This window comes from Lacerta agilis, chromosome Z (genome assembly GCF_009819535.1).
Source record: "Lacerta agilis isolate rLacAgi1 chromosome Z, rLacAgi1.pri, whole genome shotgun sequence".
Lineage (NCBI taxonomy): Eukaryota > Metazoa > Chordata > Lepidosauria > Squamata > Lacertidae > Lacerta > Lacerta agilis.
Genome location: NC_046331.1, coordinates 14,058,982 through 14,078,856, shown reverse-complemented (window position 1 = coordinate 14,078,856; position 19,875 = coordinate 14,058,982). Strand labels below are relative to the sequence as shown.

At 46.6% G+C, this 19,875-nt stretch overlaps 1 protein-coding gene across 8 annotated transcripts in view; it reads left to right on the top strand.

Annotated features, from left to right (window-relative positions):
* The window catches only part of FUBP3 (far upstream element binding protein 3), a 65,961-nt gene that overhangs the window by 33,972 nt on the left and 12,114 nt on the right, over positions 1-19,875 (top strand). For all 8 annotated transcript variants that reach the window (XM_033138303.1, XM_033138299.1, XM_033138302.1 and 5 more), the window contains 6 exons: positions 6,537-6,699; positions 8,130-8,228; positions 13,496-13,600; positions 14,917-15,019; positions 16,194-16,294; positions 17,275-17,416. In XM_033138303.1, the coding sequence (XP_032994194.1) occupies positions 6,537-6,699; positions 8,130-8,228; positions 13,496-13,600; positions 14,917-15,019; positions 16,194-16,294; positions 17,275-17,416 (713 nt within the window). The remainder of the gene's footprint in view (positions 1-6,536; positions 6,700-8,129; positions 8,229-13,495; positions 13,601-14,916; positions 15,020-16,193; positions 16,295-17,274; positions 17,417-19,875) is intronic.

Below are 19,875 nucleotides of genomic sequence, written 5' to 3'. Positions count from 1 at the left end.
TTCTATCCCATACATAATAGCTCAACAGTTTGGTCCATTGAAGGGCTGTTTATCTCCATTTCGCAGCGTAGACTGACTTTGTGGTTCTCTACAAAAACTCTCGAGTGAGTTTGCTTGAACGAGAGCACCCTTTTAGGGTGTTGCAGAGAAGACCCCAGAGAAGCATTTAACTGGCCTTCTGACATGCAACTTGTTATTAATGGCAAGTGGTGAGCCCCATCACTTGGAGGAGGGTTCCACACATAAATGATGAGCTTTCAGGGGAGCCTCTGTTTCTGTTTATAAAAACTGATTTATAGAAGTATGAATTGCATAGAGAAAGTGGATGCAGAAAAGTTTTGCTCCCTCTCTTGTAACATGAGAACTTTCAGACTTAACAAAACTGGTTGTTGGAAGATTCTGGACAGATAAAATAAAGGACTTCTTCATGTGGCACATAGTTAAAACTGTGGAACCTGCTTCCACAAGAGGCAGTGATAGCCATCAATTTGTATGGCTTTAAAAGGGGATTGGACTAATTCATGGAAGAGAATGGTTATTAGCCATGATGGCTATGCTTTGCCTCCACAGTGCTTCTGAATACTAGTTGCTAGAAACCACAAGAGGGGAGAGTGTTCTGGAGTTTGGGTCCTCCTTGCAGGTTTCCCCACAGATGTCTGACTGGCCATTATGATGGCAGGATGCTGTACTAGATGGATCATTGGACAGATCCAGCAAGCTCTTTTTATGCTCTTGTTTATTTAATTTGCTTGTCCCCCCCCCAAAAAAAAGTCCTCTTTCATTTGCACCGAAGTATTGGGAAAGTAAACAGCGGGAGAGACACCTGGGGGCTTGAGTGAGACATCCAGGGTCTTCTCTCACTTGCATTGTAGCTTGATGAAGAGAAGAAGCTCCCGAAGACTGGTGTAGCTTACCATCGAGCTATAGTGTTAATGAGGGGAGGCCCCTCAATACTCTCTCAAACCTCCTAAACAAGCACAAAGGATCTCTCTCCCTTTTGTGTAAAAAAATCATTTTTTTAAAAAGCCTGTTGCAGAGGCATCCAAAGGTCTTCACTCACTTGAACAGTGGCTTGTGGAAGAGAAGAAATATTTCCAAGCCCCCACCCCACTCCTGGTGAGCAAAGAGAACCTATTTCCTCTTTCTGCCAGTGAGGACAATCAGTTAAGAAAAGGCAGCAGCAGAAGAATGAAAAAACAGCAGATGCAAGAGCTTTTATTTTATTTTATTTTTGACATTTTTTGTATCCCACTTTTCCTCCAAGGAGCTCAAGGTGGCATACATTGTCTCCTGCTCCCTATTTTTTCCCCACCACAACCCTAAGAGGTAGGTTAAGTTGAGAGAGGCAGTAACTAGCTTAAGGCCATTCAGCGAGCTTCCTAGCTGAGGGGGGAATTTGAGCCCTTTTCTCACAGGTCCTAGTTTTCATTTAATCCCCACACCACTCCCATGAGATAGGTTAGGTTGAGAGTGGCAGTGGCTGGCCCAAGACCACCATCCAGTGAAGTTCATGTCCAAGTGGGTATTTGAATACAGTGGTGCCTCGCAAGACGAAATTAATTCGTTCTGCGAGTCGTTTCGTATTGCGAAAAATTCGTCTTGCGAAGCACGACCATAGGAATGCATAGGAATGCATAGGAATTTAATTCCCATAGGAATGCATTGAAATTTTCGTCTTGCGAGGCAAGCCCATAGGGAAATTCGTCTTGCGAGTCACCCTTTCGTTAGTGAATGCCTTTCGTCTAGCGAGTTTTTCGTTGTGCGAGGCATTCGTCTTGCGAGGTACCACTGTACATTGTTTATCAATAAGGTAATAGCTACAGAAAGGGACGCGGGTTGCACTGTGGTCTAAACCACAGAGCCTAGGGCTTGCCAACAGGAAGGTCGGCAGTTCGAATCCCGCTTACGGGGTGAGCTCCCGTTTTCAGTCCCAACTCCTGTCCACCTAGCAGTTCGAAAGCATGTCAAAGTGCAAGTAGATAAATAGGTACCACTCTGGCGGGAAGGTAAACGGCGTTTCTGTGTGCTTGGTTCACCAGAAGCAGCTTAGTCATGCTGGGCACATGACCCGGAAGCTGTCTGCGGACAAACGCCGGCTCCCTCGGCCTATAGAGCGAGATGAGTGCCACAACCCCAGAGTCCTCCGTGACTGGACCTAACAGTCAGGGGTACCTTTACCTTTTAATAGCTACAGAAACTACAAGGAGAACAAGTAGAATACTGAGTCCTCTCCTGGAGGCGATTCCCAGCCCCCACCACCTATAGAGCTCTCACTTGGAATCCCTCATTTTTCCTCCTAGCCTCTCACCCTGGGAGACCAACATTTCCCGTTTTTCCACCCAGGGTCCTCATCAGCCACCCACCACCCCATAAATACTTAATTCCTGGAGCTTAATTAAGGCCCCCAAACCTAGTATTCCAAAAGAAACATGAAGAAAAGGGGGGGGGGCGGACAAGAAAAGACAAGAGGGGGAAAACAAAGGGGAAAGAAACATTAAAGATACAGAAAAGAAGCTTCCAATTTTCTGTCTGTTAGTTACATAAGAAAAAGATTATTAATGACATTCCATCAGTGTTAATATCCATCTTCTCCACTTTCTGTCAAACCATATTCTAAGTCAAAGTGTCTTAATCATTCATTTCTTCTTCCTACGAAATATTCAGGAGGGATTCCCAAATTGTTATTACTAGTAATTAACTTTACCTCTATTAATAATATTAATTCCCCCCTCCCCTTACTATATATTCTTCAATTCATACCCAGTTCTGTATGTTCAATTTCAATTTCCTGTTTTCCATTTTATGTTGTTTACGATAGTTTCTGGATCTCCTCCTCTAGGAGCTTCCCTTTTCATTTTTTTCAGAGAAAGCACCATGAATTTATTAGCATCATTCTCTGAATTCACTCCAAATCATATGCAGAATACTTTCTCTCTGCTAGAACTGAAGAAAGGCTAGGACTGGGGTTTTCCTTAGGCTTCTTTTTCTCACAGCTCCATCATTGTCAAATGCAGATGACTCTCCATCTCTCCATTTATGATTCCATCCTCTCCTCCAAATCCTTGAATAGAAGGCAATTCCATTTCATCATCTGCTTTCCCCCATTTTACTATTTCATCATCCAATCCTGCCAGCTTTTCATTGATTTGGTCTGAAGTCTTTAGATATTTTCCATTTCATTGCACTCTGATTCATCAAACATTGATCTGATCATTTTTAATTCTTCAGCCAACAACTGCTAAATGATCCCAACGGTCACTGGGAAAGTCAAAGATATATTTGCTATACTGGATACTTTGGATGTTTTTGATGTTATTTGTAACTCGGTCTCTTTAAAAGTTCCAACTCACACTTCCACCTTAAGAGCACCGTCACAGCCACAGCAAGATTCTTTCCCTACTGAGAGTTCTTTACTTTCAGTTTCATTTTTTTTCCAAAAGAAGGAAAGGAAATAACCACCTCATCCATTTAATCTTTATTGTCATCCATAAATCAAGCTTTTTGCTCTTGCTTAGACCCATTTTCCCTTTGTTACTCTTAACGACAGAAAGTAGTTTTACAGGATTTCCAATTACAGATTTTCACCAGCAGACAGATAAATCTATCTGAGATAGTTTTTCTTATCCTGAAAGTTTTTAAGAAAGAGAGGATACAGATTTTATACCCATAAAGGTGTACTTCTTACGTAGTGTCAGGTACTCGTTCTTTAGCTTGTTCTGACCCCTGTCCAAGTCTCCGGGCACAGACAGCAGAGAACAGCCTCAATCAAAGCATATGAGGATTCTCCCACTCAGTCACCCTTATCTTCCAGAGTGATTTAATATCCAGAATGTCTGTCTGACTATCATCAATCACCACATAATTATCTTCTGGTAGAATGAGAATCCAACATTCCTTTTTCCTGGAAGTCCATCCAAGTGGGTATTTGAACCCTGTTCTCCCGTGTCTTAGTCCAATGCTTTTAATCACTGCTCTCTTGGGGGAAGAAAATGTATCCTGCCAGTGTGGCAATCTCCAGATATTGTTGAGTATTTAACACCCAGCAGCCAGTAAGGCCAATCCTCAAAGGTGAGGGGAAATGGGAGTCCCAAGTGACATCTGGAGGGGAGCATTGCGTTGGCAACCCCAGTGCTTGGAGGGTGAGAAACACTTGCCTAGGTGGATGGTTTTTGGACCTCTGGCCTAGTGGCTAGTTTTCATTGGCCACATCTGATCAAATGAGGGAGTTCTTGGTTTCCCATGCTTAAGTGGCCTCCATCTACCTTCTCAGTCTAAAAAGGGCACTACCAGAAACATGCCTCATTCAACTAATTATCCTCCTCATCAGAGGGAGAAGGCTATTGATGGCTATGTTCTGCCTGTGCAGTCCGAATACCAGTTGCTGGAAACCGGAGAAGGGAAGAGTGATGTTGTGCTCAGCTTCTGCTTGCAGGTTTCCTTTGAGGCATCTAGCTGACCATTCTGAGGGCAGGATGCTGGCCAGATGGGCTACTGGCCTGATCCGGCAGGGCTGTTCTGATTTTACACCTCCAGTATCAAGAGCAGGTTGCCTCTCAATGCCAGCTGTTGGAAATAACAACCTGGGAGAGGTGCTGTTGCTCTCACGTCCTGCTTGTGAGGGGCTTTCTACTGGGGCATCTAGGTGGCCACTGTGAGAGCAGGAAGCTGGATCAGGTGGGCCCTTGCTCTGAACCAGCAGGCTCTTCTTATGTGCTTATTAACTTATGAGGCATTGGTTCTGCAGAAACCTGCAGATCAAAATGTTTCCATTTGGGGCCGGGCATGTGTCAGTTAACACCACCATCACCACCGGCCACTTCCTTTGGTGTGAGACATTGTCGTAGGTGCTGCTGGCTATTTCTCCCCTCACCCCCTGCCCCTCCCAAAGCCCCTTGCAAGAATGTTCCACCCAGCAGCCCGGGTGGGGGGTGGGGATTCTGCTCTCTTTCTCTTTCTCTCTTGCCCTATAGAAAAATTTAGGGTCAGTGTTTCCTCCCTCCCCCTCCCCAGGAGCTGAGCTTGCCTCTTCCCAAGCCATTTTGAGGACCACCTCCCCGCTGGGACTTGGAGCCACGAGCCTTTGGCTTTAACAGGAACCCACTTAGCCATATGGAGCTGCTCTTTCTCTCCCGCAGCCTTTGGGTAGGTGGGTTTTTTCCAAATCCATCTGTTGGGATCTTTTTTTTTTCCTTTCCTTTTTTTCAGTTGCGTTTGGATGATTGAAAAAAGCATTGAGGTTTCCTGGATTTTCTTTTTCTTCTTCCGTAGGTGTAAGGATAAATACAATTGAGAGGTGCATGTTAGAGGGCAAAAGCAGTCTGGATGGATTTTTTGCGTATTAATTTTGTGCTGGTACTGAAGTGGGCTCCCTCTCACCTCTACCCTTCCTCCAGTATTTTTGTTTTGGAGCAAAAGAAAAACTGTAAGGCAAAGAAGCTACAAGATCCAGAAAAATTGAAGTGCATTATGCATTTGTTGCACAGAGTACCTGGGTGGAGACTTTGTGGCTTTCTGCTTAAAGGTCTGTTTCTTCAGAGCTAAGTGAAAAGAGAGAGAGCACTTTCCTTTTGCTGCTGCAATTTATGATCACGGTGACTCACTTGAGTTTCATCCTGTTAAAAACCTGCACAAATGCAAAGGTTTTTTTCTGGTGTCTTTTTCTCTTTTTGTGTGCTGCTGGGTGAGCTAGGTGTCAGTTCACCAGTGGCTAACTGATGCCATAGGGACCAGAAGCATCAGGGACTGAACACAGAAAGCTGCCTTATACAGAGTCAGACCATGGCTCCATCTAGCTCAGTTTTGCCTACACTGTCTGGCAGTGGCTAGAGAGGTTTGAGAGCAAAGGGGCTTTCCCAGCCCTACCTGGGAATTGCCAGGGATTGAGCCTGGGACTTTCTTCATGCAAAGCAAGTGCTCTGCCACTAAGCTATGGCCCTTCTCTTATAACAAAAGGATTCATGACCTCATGGTTCTAAATAAAGGAATGATTTTAAGCAGCAAGCTTTCCTTACACTGACTAGCCCAGTGTTGTCTACGCTGACAGGCAGTGGCTCTCTAGCCTTTCAGGCAGGAGGTCTTTCTAGGGCTTCTTGGAGATGCTAGGGATCATACCTGGGACCTTCTGCATGCAAGGCAGATGCTCTTCCACTTGAGCTACAAGTGGACAAGGTGATGGGAGAGGTGTATCAGGTAGGAAAAGCCACCACGGTGAAAAGGAAGCATTTAAGGTGCTGATTGGACTTTGCGAGCTCCTTCTCCACTCTCTCCTACTCGAAAATGGGGTGTGCCTGAGAGAGGGGAATCTGATCCAAAGCAGAGAGTTGTCATCATGGCCGCTGGTTATTTTCCTCCCTTCTGTATCCTGTCATTTCTCTCTTTTTTCCTCCCCCCTCCCCAAACTTCCTGTATTCCAGTGGTAGTCCCCACCCCTTACACCCAGCAAGATGGGGGTGTTTGCAATATAATAGCTGTTTTCCTTGAGGCTATTTCTCTCTCTCCCTCTGTTCTCTCCCTTCCACACACCCCACCCCCCAAAGACAAGCAAAGCGGCTACTGGGGCAGATTGTGGACCGCTGTCGGAATGGGCCTGGTTTCCACAACGACGTGGACGGCAACAGCACAATCCAAGAGATCCTCATTCCGGCATCCAAAGTGGGCCTCGTCATTGGCAAAGGTGGAGAAACCATCAAGCAGCTACAGGTGGGCAGGATGCAGATTTGGACAGATGCTAGTAGGAGGAGCCTGTGGCTACTAGCCACAGTGGCTCTATTTTCCGCCTGCACTGTTGGAGACAGGATGCCTCTGAATACCAGTTGCTGGGAACTGCAGATAGGGAGAGTACTATTGTTCTCATACGGTGGACGCTCGGATTGCGAACGCGATCCATGCGGGAGGCGTGTTTGCAACCTGCAGCGTCCGTAACCCACAGCGTCGCGTCTGCGCACGCGCGGGTTGCGATTTGGCACTTCTGCGCATACGCCAAGAGCGATTTAGCGCTTCTGTGTATGCACGAGCGCCGAAACCCAGAAGTAAGCCGTTCTGGTACTTCCAGGTTTGGTGCGGTGCGCAGCCCGAAAACACATAACCTGAAGCAGCTGTAACCTGAGGTATGACTGTATTTTGCTTGCAGGCTTCCCATAGTGGGCATCTGGTTAGCCACTGAGAGACCAAGAGGCTGAACTAGATGCACCTCAGACACCACTCATTTTGTATAGAGAGGCAGTCCTTGGTGCATTGATGCCCTGAGCCACACAATGTTTTAATTCACAAAACCCGGACGGCAAGTTACGTCTGGGGTATCTCAGGGATGGCCTGAACACTTGATCACTGAGATCATCTGCAGGAGCATTGTTAATCATTCTCTGAATTAGCGAAGTTCACTTGATAAAGAGAAACCAAGCCTTTAGTGTAATTAGCCCAGTCCAGTGGGTTGCTCTGCAGATAGAGATTCAGCAGGCAGTATATACATATTTTTTTTTAAAAAATAACTAAATAAGGCTGTATAGGTCAAAGCCAACACCTTGAATTGGGTGTGCCTGTGTGCACTCACACGGTCCCCACCCCCACCCCCACAAAGCAAGGTTAGAAGGAAGCATTCAGTCGTAGCCAGTATAAGTGTGCAGTTTATTTTGGGTTGTATGGTACCTGCAACAGTTTATGTTGGCAAACATTTTCCACCCCTGCAGAGTTTTATATAAAATATATTGAATTCCTGCATTACAAGGGGCTGGACTAGATGACCATTGGGGGTTCCTTCCTACAATTCTATGAATGTGCCATGACCACTAGCTTTTTAATGCAAAGTGAAATTGCAATTGTCTGTTTTTGGGTGGTGGTGGTAAAGTGTGGCTCCCTTGTCTGCTTTTCTCTCTTCATTTTACGATTGCTTCCCTTTCTTTTATGGAGTTATCAGGAAAACCTGGCCAGACCAAGCCACTTAACTGCAAAAATGTCCATAGCTGCGGTGGTGGTGGTGGTAGTGGTGGGATCCTATTGCTTATCTGTGCTTTTTAAAATCCCCCCCTTTCCTATTTCCGTAGCCTTTCTGCCTGTTTTGGCATTTCCATTTATTTTTTGTGGCGCATTCTCTCTCCCTCCCTCCCTCCCCATCGCCATTGGTACGTCTGCAGGAACGAACAGGCGTGAAAATGATTATGATCCAAGATGGCCCTTTGCCGACTGGAGCGGATAAACCTCTCCGGATTACTGGCGATGCTTTTAAAGTACAGGTGTGTATCAAAGAGGATTTGCCGTCGTGCTGATGGAACGTTAGGAGGATTTGGAATAATGGCACAGTTGGCAGTATTTGTGAGCCGTAGTCTCTCATATCGTGTGTGTGTGTGCGCGCGCGCGCGCGCGATGGAGTTGGGTGGGGGCATCTCAAGCCTATGGCCCAAACAGTCCTTTCCCCATCTACGTCTTGCACTCCCACACCCACCCTGCCTTTACATTAGTGACCCACACAATTTGAGCTTGGGCACAGAATAGAAACCAGAATAGTATGCAAATCCTTGCACTGCAGTGTTAAAGCTGCCTCTGCGTGCTTCATGAAATTGCAATATAGAAACTGAGTGTGGCGTGCCGGAAAACTGTTTCAGGCTAGGGGTTATCCATTGCTGGAAACACAGGGCGGAGAGAGTGTTGTTCTTGGGCTCGGGTCCTGCTTGTAGGCTTCGCAGAAGCATCTGGGTGGCCACTGTGAGGACAGGATGTTGGACTAGATAGGTCTTTGGCCTGATCCAGTAGGGCTCATCTTATGTCCTTAGGTGAGGGGAGCCCTAGGTTTGGATCACTCCCCACTTCAGCCATGAAGCTCCTTGGAGAACCTTGGGCCAACCTAGCCCTGATGTCTGTGTTCTACCTCCACTGTCAGAGGCCATATGCCGAATAGCTGGTGCCAGGCACCACAGGAGGAGAAAGTGCTGTTGCACTCACGTCCTGCTTGCAGGCTTCCAATAGGTTGGCTGACAGGATGCTCGACTAGCAGCTAGGGTCTTCTTGCATTCTTAATCCTACCTCACATGGTTGCTTTGAGGATAATAAAAATAGGGGAACCCATATATGCTGCCTTGAGAGCCTTGGGAGATTAGCAGGAGAGAAGTGTAATAGGTGTAATCTTTTTGAGATGACGCCTTTGGAACTTGAATAAAGTGATGGTGTGTTTTGGAAATGGAAGTGAGGTTATGGTTGTCGGCATCTGGGGGTCGATAGGCCAGCTGGATCGGCCCCAGCTGGATCGTCTCCCTTTCAGCCTTGCTGCCCCAAAGATACATTGACCTCTGGCTCCGATGTAAATCAGTGACTCAATCCTGCTGACTTGAGCACACTTTACTTAGCAGAGTAAACTGCACAACAGAAGAGTCTTGAGGCTGTAGATTCATACTAAAACAAAACAAAAGCAATACACAGAGCGGAAGGGAAGTTCTGCTCATGGGACCCAGCAGTCTGTGCTGGAATGTAAACAGACATGTGGCATGCAACAATCCCATGTCTGCAACAAAAGGTGGAATGGAATCTCTCAACAACTACGGATCGGAGGCCTGAAAAAGTGGTCCTGGGGCAGGGCCAAATCTGAAAGCTCAGTTTCTTAAACAGTGTAAGCTTTTTGTGGTAGTTGAATATTTTTAAACTTACCTTTACAAGGCCTAGAAACAAAACTTTTGCTTTGTTCCTGAAAGCTTAAGAGAGCTCAGGAAGTTAGATACATTTCCCCCCTGCCAGAAACCAGAGTCTGCACGTTTGCAAGAGTCTACTCGACTAGTAGGTCCATACCACCCACCACCCACCACCACAGCTTTAAGAGGCTCCAGCGAGACCTTGGGACATTGCTGCTGCTGCTGCTACTGCTGCAGCAAATGCCAAAAATGGTTTTACATATTTTTAAATGTTATAAAAGCGTTTTTACTTTGTTGCCCTGTGAATGGCGGTTTTTATTTATATATTTTATTTTATTTTGGTTTGGGGTGGGGTGGGGTGGGATAAATGTTGAGTTGGGATGGGGATTAATTTTATTTCAGTATAATTGTTTTTCGCTTTGTTTTTACTTTTATTATTTTGTTGGGCTATTGTATAGTTTGTATTTTGCTTTTTAAGGGGAAAGGGTCAGGGCTGCCTGGGAGTGGGCCTCAGCCAACAGAATGGCTGGGGCAGGTTCCACAGGGGCAGAAGCACCGGGACACCCGATCTCAGTGAACACGGGCAGGAGGAGGAGCTATGCTAAGACCAGACCATGTCATTACCGAGGAGGCAGGTTTAGTCATTGTTTGAAGACTATCCCTGCCTCCGGGTCTGGTCTTGACCGGATGGATACTGGAATCAACAAGGGAAACCAACATGGCCTGAAGGTCAGTGATGAATAAGACCACTGCCATCCACGACCTGATTGTGGATGGAGGACTTGACCTGACATGTGTGACAGAGACTTGGTTGGATGAAGCAGATGGGCCTGCCCTTACCGCTGCTTGTCCACCAGGTTTCTCTTATGCACTGCAATGTTGCCAGGTCATGTGGGCGGAGGGGGGGGGGGTTGCAGTGATTTTTAAGAAATCCTTAGTTTGCACCAGGCATCCTATTGGGAAGACTCAGTTTTCTGAGTGCATGTTCTGGAAGTTGGGCAATAGGGGCAGTACAGGGTTCCTTTTGGTGTACTGACGTCCCCGCTGTGCCAAGGATTCCCTGCCCGAGCTGCTTCAGGTCGTGGTGGATGTGCTCCTGAAGACACCTAGTTTGGTTGTCCTAGGGGATTTTAACATCCATGCCAACACAACCTTACAAGGGGCCGCTCGGGACTTCGTTGAAAGCATGGCTTCCATGGGACTGTCCCTGAATAAGTTTGTCCAAACCCATAGCCACGGACATGCCTTAGACTTGGTGTTCACCTCTATGGATGTTGGTGATCTGACATTAAGTAAAAGTGAAACAAAGGAGGTGCCATGGATTTCTCTGCGACCCTTCCCTTCTGCAGGGAGGTGGGACCGATTTGGATGGTCTGCCCCCACCACTTAATGGATCCAAATGGTTTCCAGATAGTGGTAGGGGATGTTTTATCCCATGTCGATGGCCTTTCAGCTGATTCCCTGGTGACCCGTTCGAATACGGAGTTAACCAGGGCTATTGACTATCTGGCTCCGAAGCGTCCTCTCCAGTTGCATGGAACCTGGACACCCCCGTGGTTTTCCCCAGAGCTGAGGGTGATGAAACAATCGGTGAGACGGCTAGAGCGTCGGTGGTGGAAAACTCACTCTGAATTGGACCGGACATGGGTTAGAGCTCAACGTCAAGCCTACCAAGTGGCAACAGCGAAGAGGACCTTCTTCGCCACCTCTGCTGCATCTGCAGAAAACAGCAGCAGGAGACTCTTTCAGGTGGTTTGCAATCTATAAGAACCACTGTCATTGGGGCCTGGTAGGGACCCCAAGATCTCCTGCAATGCTTTTGCAAAGTTTTTTTTGCATATAAAGTCACTCAGATTCGGAAGGAGGTAGACTCCACCGTGGGAACAGGGCCGGGGCACAAGAGTGCTGGAACCCTGTCTAGTCACGTTATATGGGATCAGTTTCAATCCGTTACTTCCGAGGATGTGGACAGGCTGCTTGGACGAGTGAAACCAACCACCTGCCTTCTTGATCCTTTTCCATCCTGGCTGATAAAAGCGAGCCGGAAAGGGCTGGGCGATGGGCTCTGTGGTGTGGTGAATGCTGCCCTCTGTGAGAGAGCCTTCCCAGGCCCACTGAAAGAGGCAGTCATTAAACCACTTCTTAAAAAACATCTTTAGACCCAGCCAATATGGCCAACTATCGCCCAGTCTAAAATCTTCCATTCCTGGGCAAGGTGATTGAGCGGGTGGTTGCTGAACAACTCCAAACACGCCTGGAGGATGTGGACTATTTGGATCCCTTCCAATCAGGATTCAGGCCTCACCATGGGACTGAAACTGCCTTGGTCACACTGGTCGATGATCTCCGCGGGCTAGGAACAAAGGTGAGAGCTGTTTCCTAGTTCTGCTGTATCTCTCAGCGGCTTTTGACACCATAAACCATAACATCCTTCTAGACTGTCTTGAGGGGCTGGAAGCTGGGGGCACTGTTATACAGTGGTTCCGCTCCTTTCTCCTGGGCCATGTCCAGAAAGTGGGGGGGGGGGAATGAGTGTTCAGACCCCTGGGCTCTCCCCCATGCTTTTTAACATCTACATGAAGCCGCTGGGAGAGATCATCAGGGGGTTTGGGTTGGGTGTTCATCAATATAAGGATGATACCTAGCTCTACCTCTCTTTTAAATCAGAACCAGTGATGGCGGTGAAGGTCCTGTGTGAGTGTCTGGAGGCGGTTGGAGGATGGATGGTGGCTAACAGATTGAGGTGGAATCCTGACAAGACAGAAGTACTGTTCTTGGGGGACAGGGGGCGGGGTGGGTGTGGGGGACTCCCTGATGCTGAATGGGGTAACTGTGCCCCTGAAGGAGTAGGTACGCAGCCTGGGAGTTATTTTGGACTCACAGCTCTCCATTGAGGCGCAGGTTAATTCTGTGTCCAGGGCGGCTGTCTACCAGCTCCATCTGGTACGCAGGCTGAGACCCTACCTGCCCGCAGACTGTCTTGCCAGAGTGGTGGATGCTCTAGTTATCTCCCGCTTGGATTACTGCAATGCACTCTACATGGGGTTACCTTTGAAGATGACTCGGAAACTGCAACTAATCCAGAATGCGGCAGCTAGACTGGTGACTGGGAGTGGCCGCCGAGACCATATAACACCGGTCCTGAAAGATCTTCATTGGTTCCCAGTACGTTTCTGAGCACAATTCAAAGTGTTAGTGCTGACCTTTAAAGCCCTAAATGGCCTCAGTCCTGTATACCTGAAGGAGCGTCTCCACCCCATCATCCAGCCCGGACACTGAGATCCAGCGCAGAGGGCCTTCTTGGTAGTGGTGCCTGCCCTGTGGAACGCCCTCCCAGCAGATGTCAAGGCAATAAGCAGCTATTTTACTTTTAAAAGACAACTGAAGTCAGCCCTGTTTAGGGAAGTTTTTAATGCTTGATGCTGTATTGTTTTTAATATTCGGTTGAAAGCCGCCCAGAGTGGCTGGCGAAACCCAGCCAGATGGGTGGAGTATAAATTGTTGTTGTTGTTGTTGTTGTAGGGGCAGGGCAGTGGTGTTGCACGCTGTAAATATTCAACACAGGTTGGTGCAGATGAAGCCACTGAATGAAAAGGGAGGCATGTTCTGGCAAAACCAGAACAACAAAAAACCAAATGAAACCCCAAGCTCTAAGGGAAGGGGAAGAAACAGCATCCCAAACAGGGTTGACTGAGCATGCTCAAAAGTCATGGAATGTTGAGCATGTCAGAAGAGAAAAGGCGGAATGGAATACCCCTGCTTTGGAGGAAGTTGTTAGCTTGTGGAGAAGCCACTCCTGTTAGGAGGCAGGGATCACATTTTATTGCCAGGGTCCAAAGAATCTGTAATCAGCTTGTTTTCCTCTTCCTGCATTTGTACAGCAAGCACGAGAGATGGTACTGGAGATCATTCGAGAGAAAGACCAGGCTGACTTTAGAGGCGTACGCAACGACTTTACTTCCAGAATGGGTGGAGGCAGCATAGAGGTATGGACATGTCTTGAATGTTACAGAATCATAGAATTGTAGAGTTGGAAGGTACCCAAGGTGTCATCTAGTCCAACACCCTGCAGTGCAGGAATTTTCTCCCTGGGTAAAAAATAGGGAGTGGGGGGATCATCATCATCATCATGTTTATTCATTCATTTGCTGAGTGTTAACTTGCATCGTTTTAGGTGGCTGTGGAAATTTCACATTTGTGTGTATATATATGTATGTATGTGTGTGTATATATATATATATATATATATATATATATATATGCTTCTATACTGCAGTTTCATAGAAATAAGTATCAGTGCAGTCAACAACAATTATAAAAACCATAGTAAAAAAATTTAACAACCTGTCATCAGCTAGCTTATTACAGAAAATGTTTTCTTAATTGTTAGCAAAAGGCTGGTGGCCAAGACAATTTTAAAGCAAACCTTTGAAGGTTAAAATAGAAAACACTGGCTGAATTTCTTATTGGAAGACCTGATTCCGCAGGATTGGGCTGATGACACCAACTTCTGCTTTTAGGGGGTATGGGTGTGTGCAATAGAGTATAAGCAAATGCTAAGCAAAGGAATGTACTGAGTAAGCCCCTTGGTGCATTCATCTTGTCCAGTGATGTCAACTTCATCCTTGTCTAGCCTTTGTCACCCTTTTGACTTCCACCCTGGATTGCCAGGGTTGAGTCTGGAGGAATATGATCCCTGAGGACCATCAGCCAATGCCAGTGGGACAAGGAGGCATTGCCCTCCCTCCTTCCTCTGGGTTCATTATCCTGCCTTCCCAGCCCTTCAAGTTTCCAGAAATACAGAAAACAAGTTTGGAAAAGAGGCAGCGCTACACGCACAAAACAGTGTTAACAGTCTTCCCCCAGCCCAGTGCCCTCCAGATGTTTAGGATTACAACTCTCATCAGCCCCAGCCAGCATGTCCCAATGGTCAGACAGGGAAGCCTGAAAGAGCCACACCTGACCACTAGGCTTTTAAGGCTTCCCATTTACCCACCCCCAGAATTTGCAGTTTTGGATGTGGAGTGTTGGGTTCTTTCAAATCTGAGGTATAAAGTGGGGCAAACAATGCTTAGATTTGCCCCCTTCCTGATTTGGGTGTGACTGCCTCTGGGAATTGCACAGCTGGACTTAACATGGATGATTTGCTTCCTGTTCCAGAAAGTGGGAGCAATTTTTTTCCTTAAGTATGTGAATGTGTCTCTTGGCTTGGTATTCAAGCTGCCTGGTGTAGCTAATGGGGTATCTGTGTGCTAGCTTTCTGGGTCTGCTTCTTCTCACTGCTTTTCTTTCTTCCCGCTAGGTCTCGGTGCCTAGGTTTGCAGTGGGAATCGTAATAGGAAGAAATGGAGAGATGATAAAGAAGATCCAGAATGATGCTGGTGTTAGGATTCAATTTAAACCAGGTCTGTATAACTTTTAGTGTATAGCCTGTAACTGGCAACCACTTTCTCTCTCCCTCCCAGGGAAGCTGTTTTATACTGTATATTGGTTCAATCAGCTCAGATAGTGTCTGTATACTGACTGGCAACAGCTCTCCAGAGTTTTAGGCAGGGGATAGTGTCAGCTGTATCTGGAAATGCTGAGAATTGAACCTGTCACCGAGCTATGCCCCTTTCCAAAAGTTGAGAACATAGCCTTTATACAAAGTCGGTTCACTGAACTCAGTACTGCCACCACCAAATGGCAGCAGTTCTCCAGGGAGTTCTTGCAGGGGGTCTTTTCTAGCCCTGCCTATAGATGGCAGGAGTATTGAACCCAGGGGCTTTCTGTATACAGAGCAGGTGTTGCACCCCTGAGCTTACAGTCACATCCCCATGTCATTTTGGTGTGAGGCCCATAGCCAAAGATCTGGGGAGGAGATCTGGCTTAATTTCACCAGCGTATGTTGCATTTGTAAATAAAAGCATTAAATAACATCACACAATAAAAATGTTAAAACAATTACAAAATTGTAAGTCAGTCTTAGAATATGCCTGGGGCAAGAGCAGGTTATGTTCCAAGGTATCATATTTGGTTTTTTCTCCAGTGCCAGCTTGCATAGCTTTAAATTCCTCATGTGATGTGGCAGTCCTTTCCTCTGGGAGATTTTGCCCCTGAGTTTCTAGTTGCCACCATGTAAATATTGCTTCCTCGGCTATAGTCCTGGAGGCATGTTTTATCCCTTTTTAAAATTTTCTTTTTTATTGATTGGTTGGTTTTATTGATTTGATAACAACAAAAATGCAGACATAACGAAAAGTAACTAAAACGAAGAATTTAAAGTTAAACCCAAAGTGTCACAGCCCTGAAGGACCAAATTACAAAGATACAACACAACTCCAAAGGGATGATAAAGTATTAACACAGACAGAGAGTCCATTTACAAATAATAAAAGTATTCTCCCATTTTAAGTTCCATCTTTATTGAGAACGGAGGTTCTATATAGTCTTGCATGAGCCAGATGTGCATATATTGGTGGCACTGAGTGACCATGTGGCTTGTTTATTTCCCTTCTCTCATGGTAAGCTCCTTCCTCCCTGTCTTTTCCCACTTTGTATTTGTATTTAATTTAGGGTCTGTCTCCTCTTGCTCCACAGATGATGGGATTAGTCCGGAAAGAGTTGCGCAGGTCATGGGCCTTCCAGATCGGTGTCAGCACGCAGCTCACATAATCAATGAACTCATTATCACTGCGCAGGTAGGTGGGACATAGGAAAGTTTCAGATGCAGAGTAAGGTCACTGATCTGTCTGGATTAGTGCTTTCTACACTGACTGGCAGCAGCTCTCCAGGCTTTCAGGCAGAGGAACATTCCCATCCCTACCTGCATATACCATTGGGGGTATTGAAACTGCAACCTTCTGCATTCTAAGCAGATGTTCTGCTATTTAACTGTGGCCCTAACCCTATACAAAGCTGTTTAGGGAAGTTTTTAATGTTTGATTTTTATTCAGTTTTAATATTCTGTTGGAAGCCACCCAGAGTGGAAACTCGGCCAGATGGGCAAGGTGTATGTATATATATATGATGATTCAGTGGTGATTTTTGAGGGGGGGGGGTGGAATTCACCAGCTGGATGAGTTAATCAGGTTTGCTGATACCACCTTTCATTCATTTGCATCTATTGAAGCTGAGAAACATGTTGTTATCTCTTCTGCATATTAGCAAGAGACTTTACTTTAGAGCAAATTAATTCACACATCCTTAAGTTGGCCCTGGTGAATGCTGGTGCAGTAAATTTAGTCTGAAAATACTTCGGCAAAATACCTATCCAAAAATTGCAACACTTGGACACTGCCTTCCCATTTTCAAACCTATTTCCCTTGACTAGAAACTTGGAAAGGAGGATGAACCCACTTTCTGTCCAAAATCAAGACCTTGGACAGCAGCTGGTCCACACCACAGTCACAGAAGGCCAACAGACTGGGGGGTACTTGTAAACAAAGATATTGTGGCTGAGTGTAGAATCTTTGGGGTTTCACTGGGTCTTGCTATTAAAGCAGGGGCGTTGTAGACCAAAACATCAGGCAGGCACCAGGCTGGCAAATTCTGATTTTAAGCGACTCAATGCATCCATTGGGCAGCAAGCCTGTTGTCTGAGCGTATGGCGATGCAGCAAACGGCAAGTCCCAGGAGGACCGTAAGCATGTTAACAGGTGTGCCCTCTTTCTTCTTCAAGGAGCGTGATGGTTTTGGAAGCCTCACTGTGGCTCGGGGAAGAGGGCGCAGCCGCGGAGACTGGAGTGTTGGGACCCCTGGGGGCATGCATGAAATCACCTACACGGTGCCAGCTGACAAATGCGGCCTGGTCATAGGCAAAGGTAAGCAGAATGAATCATAGAATTGTAAATTTGAAAGAAACCCAAGGGGCGTCTTGTCCAACCAACTGTAGGAAACAGAACTAAATGCATGGAAATCTTAAAACTCTGTACTTTAAAGGTGGGAGGTGGTTCTGCATTACCAGATATTGGAAGTTTTCCCAGCATTCTGATGTCAGGCTTCTCCCAGTCTTCCATCAGCATCAGAGACATGGTTGGTGGTGACACGAGAGGGAGACTTCTTGGTGGCTGCTTCCATATTATGGAGTTCCTCCCAAGAGGAACTAACTCCCTCTTTGTTTTCCTTCCACTGGCAAGCTAAGATTTCCTTGCTCAGGTGGACCTTTGGAAACTCAGGAGTAGGTGATGCTGATCACTGGGTTGCTGTTGGGGCAAACTGGATTTGAATTGCTGGTTCTAATCCAAACACATCCAAACTCATGGATGTATTTTTACTATTGTTATTAACTAGTTTCTTTTTATTACTTTGTACATTGGTGCCTCCAGTTGCGGACGGGATCCATTCCGGAGCTCCGGTCGGATCCTGAGGTTTCCGCAACCGGAGGGACTGCTTCTGCGCATGTGTGCGCCCCGGTAGAGTGCTTCTGCGCATGCACACGCGGTGAAACACTTCCAGGTTGGCCACTTTCGCAACCCGAAGTTTACATTACCCTCGGTGCTACTGTATTTTTATAATGATGTATTTAAGTGTTGAAAGCCAAATCCTAACTTGGATGAAATGCAGGATATAAAGTCAATCAATCAATAGCATCTCTTTGCCCTCCCCCAGTGCTCAAACTGCCTTCAGGGGTTATTCTTTTAAAAACAAAACAAAACCCAGGTAGCTGACAGAGGTGCAATGTGCAGGGCCTTTTCTGTTGTGGCCCCCAAACATCTGTAAAACTCGCTTCCTTGAGTGACCTGCCTGGCTCCTTTTCTTTCATGGGGTTCAGGGTCTGTTGCTTTAAGAATAAATTTTTGGGACACTATTTATTTGCTAGCTTTTCGTTCTGCTTCAGAGGAGCCTCAGCTACATGAAACAGCCCCTCCCCCCTTTGATAAGAACCCTGTAAAACAAGATAGTGAGCTTTGTGGGTGGGAGGGGATTTGAACTAGGTCCCCTACTTGCTCTTAAGTCAAGTTGTGACCACTGCCCAGCAGCAGCAGTTCCAGAGCTTCCAGGTGACATCTAGACTTGGGCATTTAGTTTCCAGGGAAAGGAAATTGGTGTCTTACAATAGCAGGCACCAAGAGTGCCTCTCTGCTCACAACCCTTTAAGATTGCGGAACATAGACTGTAAATGTATGGACCAGTTGGAGCTGCCAGTTACGTTCTCTCATTTTTCCAGACTGCAGCTCATTACATTTCTGCATCAGTTTTCAATTTATTGGTCTACTTTTAAATATCCTCACTATATAATCGTTACTCCGGGGGTCAAGTGGCGGTAAGCCTGGCCCTCCTTGTCTAAAAGGGTAACGGTGGCGTGAGGTCTGGGGCTAGCCCGTTCTGCAGTGGTCAAGTCTTCCTCCCTCCTGTGTGTGCCACTGCTGCAGAGACAGACAGCTGCCTCTCCGGGGCCCCATTGGATTTCCATGATAAACGCAGCAGTCTTGACAGATAGTGTGGCCAACCCCTTCTCTTGTCAACATTGCCTTTTAGCCCCGTTTGATTAATTGCTTTACAATTTCACGTCCAGCTGCGGGGGGCCTCGCCTGCTCAGTCGCTCCCCCACCCACCCAAATGCATCCGTGGTCAGGTGGAAGAATGGAAGCTCTCCTGTTGAATGGGTCTGTGCAGAAAGGCGCCATGTTCGAAGCGGGTGACCCTCGCTCATGAACAGAGGCGAAACCTCTGGCATTGGGCAGCACAACGTCATGTCATCCCCCCTCTTAATTGTGTTGCCCTTGAAGGCGCTTCCTCTGTGTGGGTTGGGAGTTGCTCAGAATGGTGATGGGAGGAAGCTAGACTTTCCCAGAGAGTTGAAACTCACTGTCAATGCCTGTGGTTGCAGCAACAAATATTTCCTCCGTTCAGTGTTTGTGGGTTTTTGTAGTGCTTTGGGCGGCAAGGGGGAGAACGCTGCAAAACTTGGTTTTGACCAGAGGCAGTGGTCAGACAAAAGTGAGTCTGTGACCAATCACTGCCTCCATTGTACCGTTTTTCTCCTCTATTGAGAGATCGGTAGTCCGTCCCCAGCCAACTTTGCAGAATTCCTCACTCCTAGCCCATAGAAAGAATTTAATTATTTTGAAACAGAGAACCACACTCTCTTTTTTCTGTTTTCTTTTCAAAGAATCTCATACTCAAATTAACGCAGCACTGAGAGGCATAGGCAGGCGTTTTATTGAGTAGCTGGCTAATTATCTGTCCTCATTTCTCCTTCCTCGAAGGAAATGTCTTTGGGAGTGAGATTCCCCTTTTGAATGCCTCTGGGAGGGCAAAAGGTCCAAGGCCGATGGGT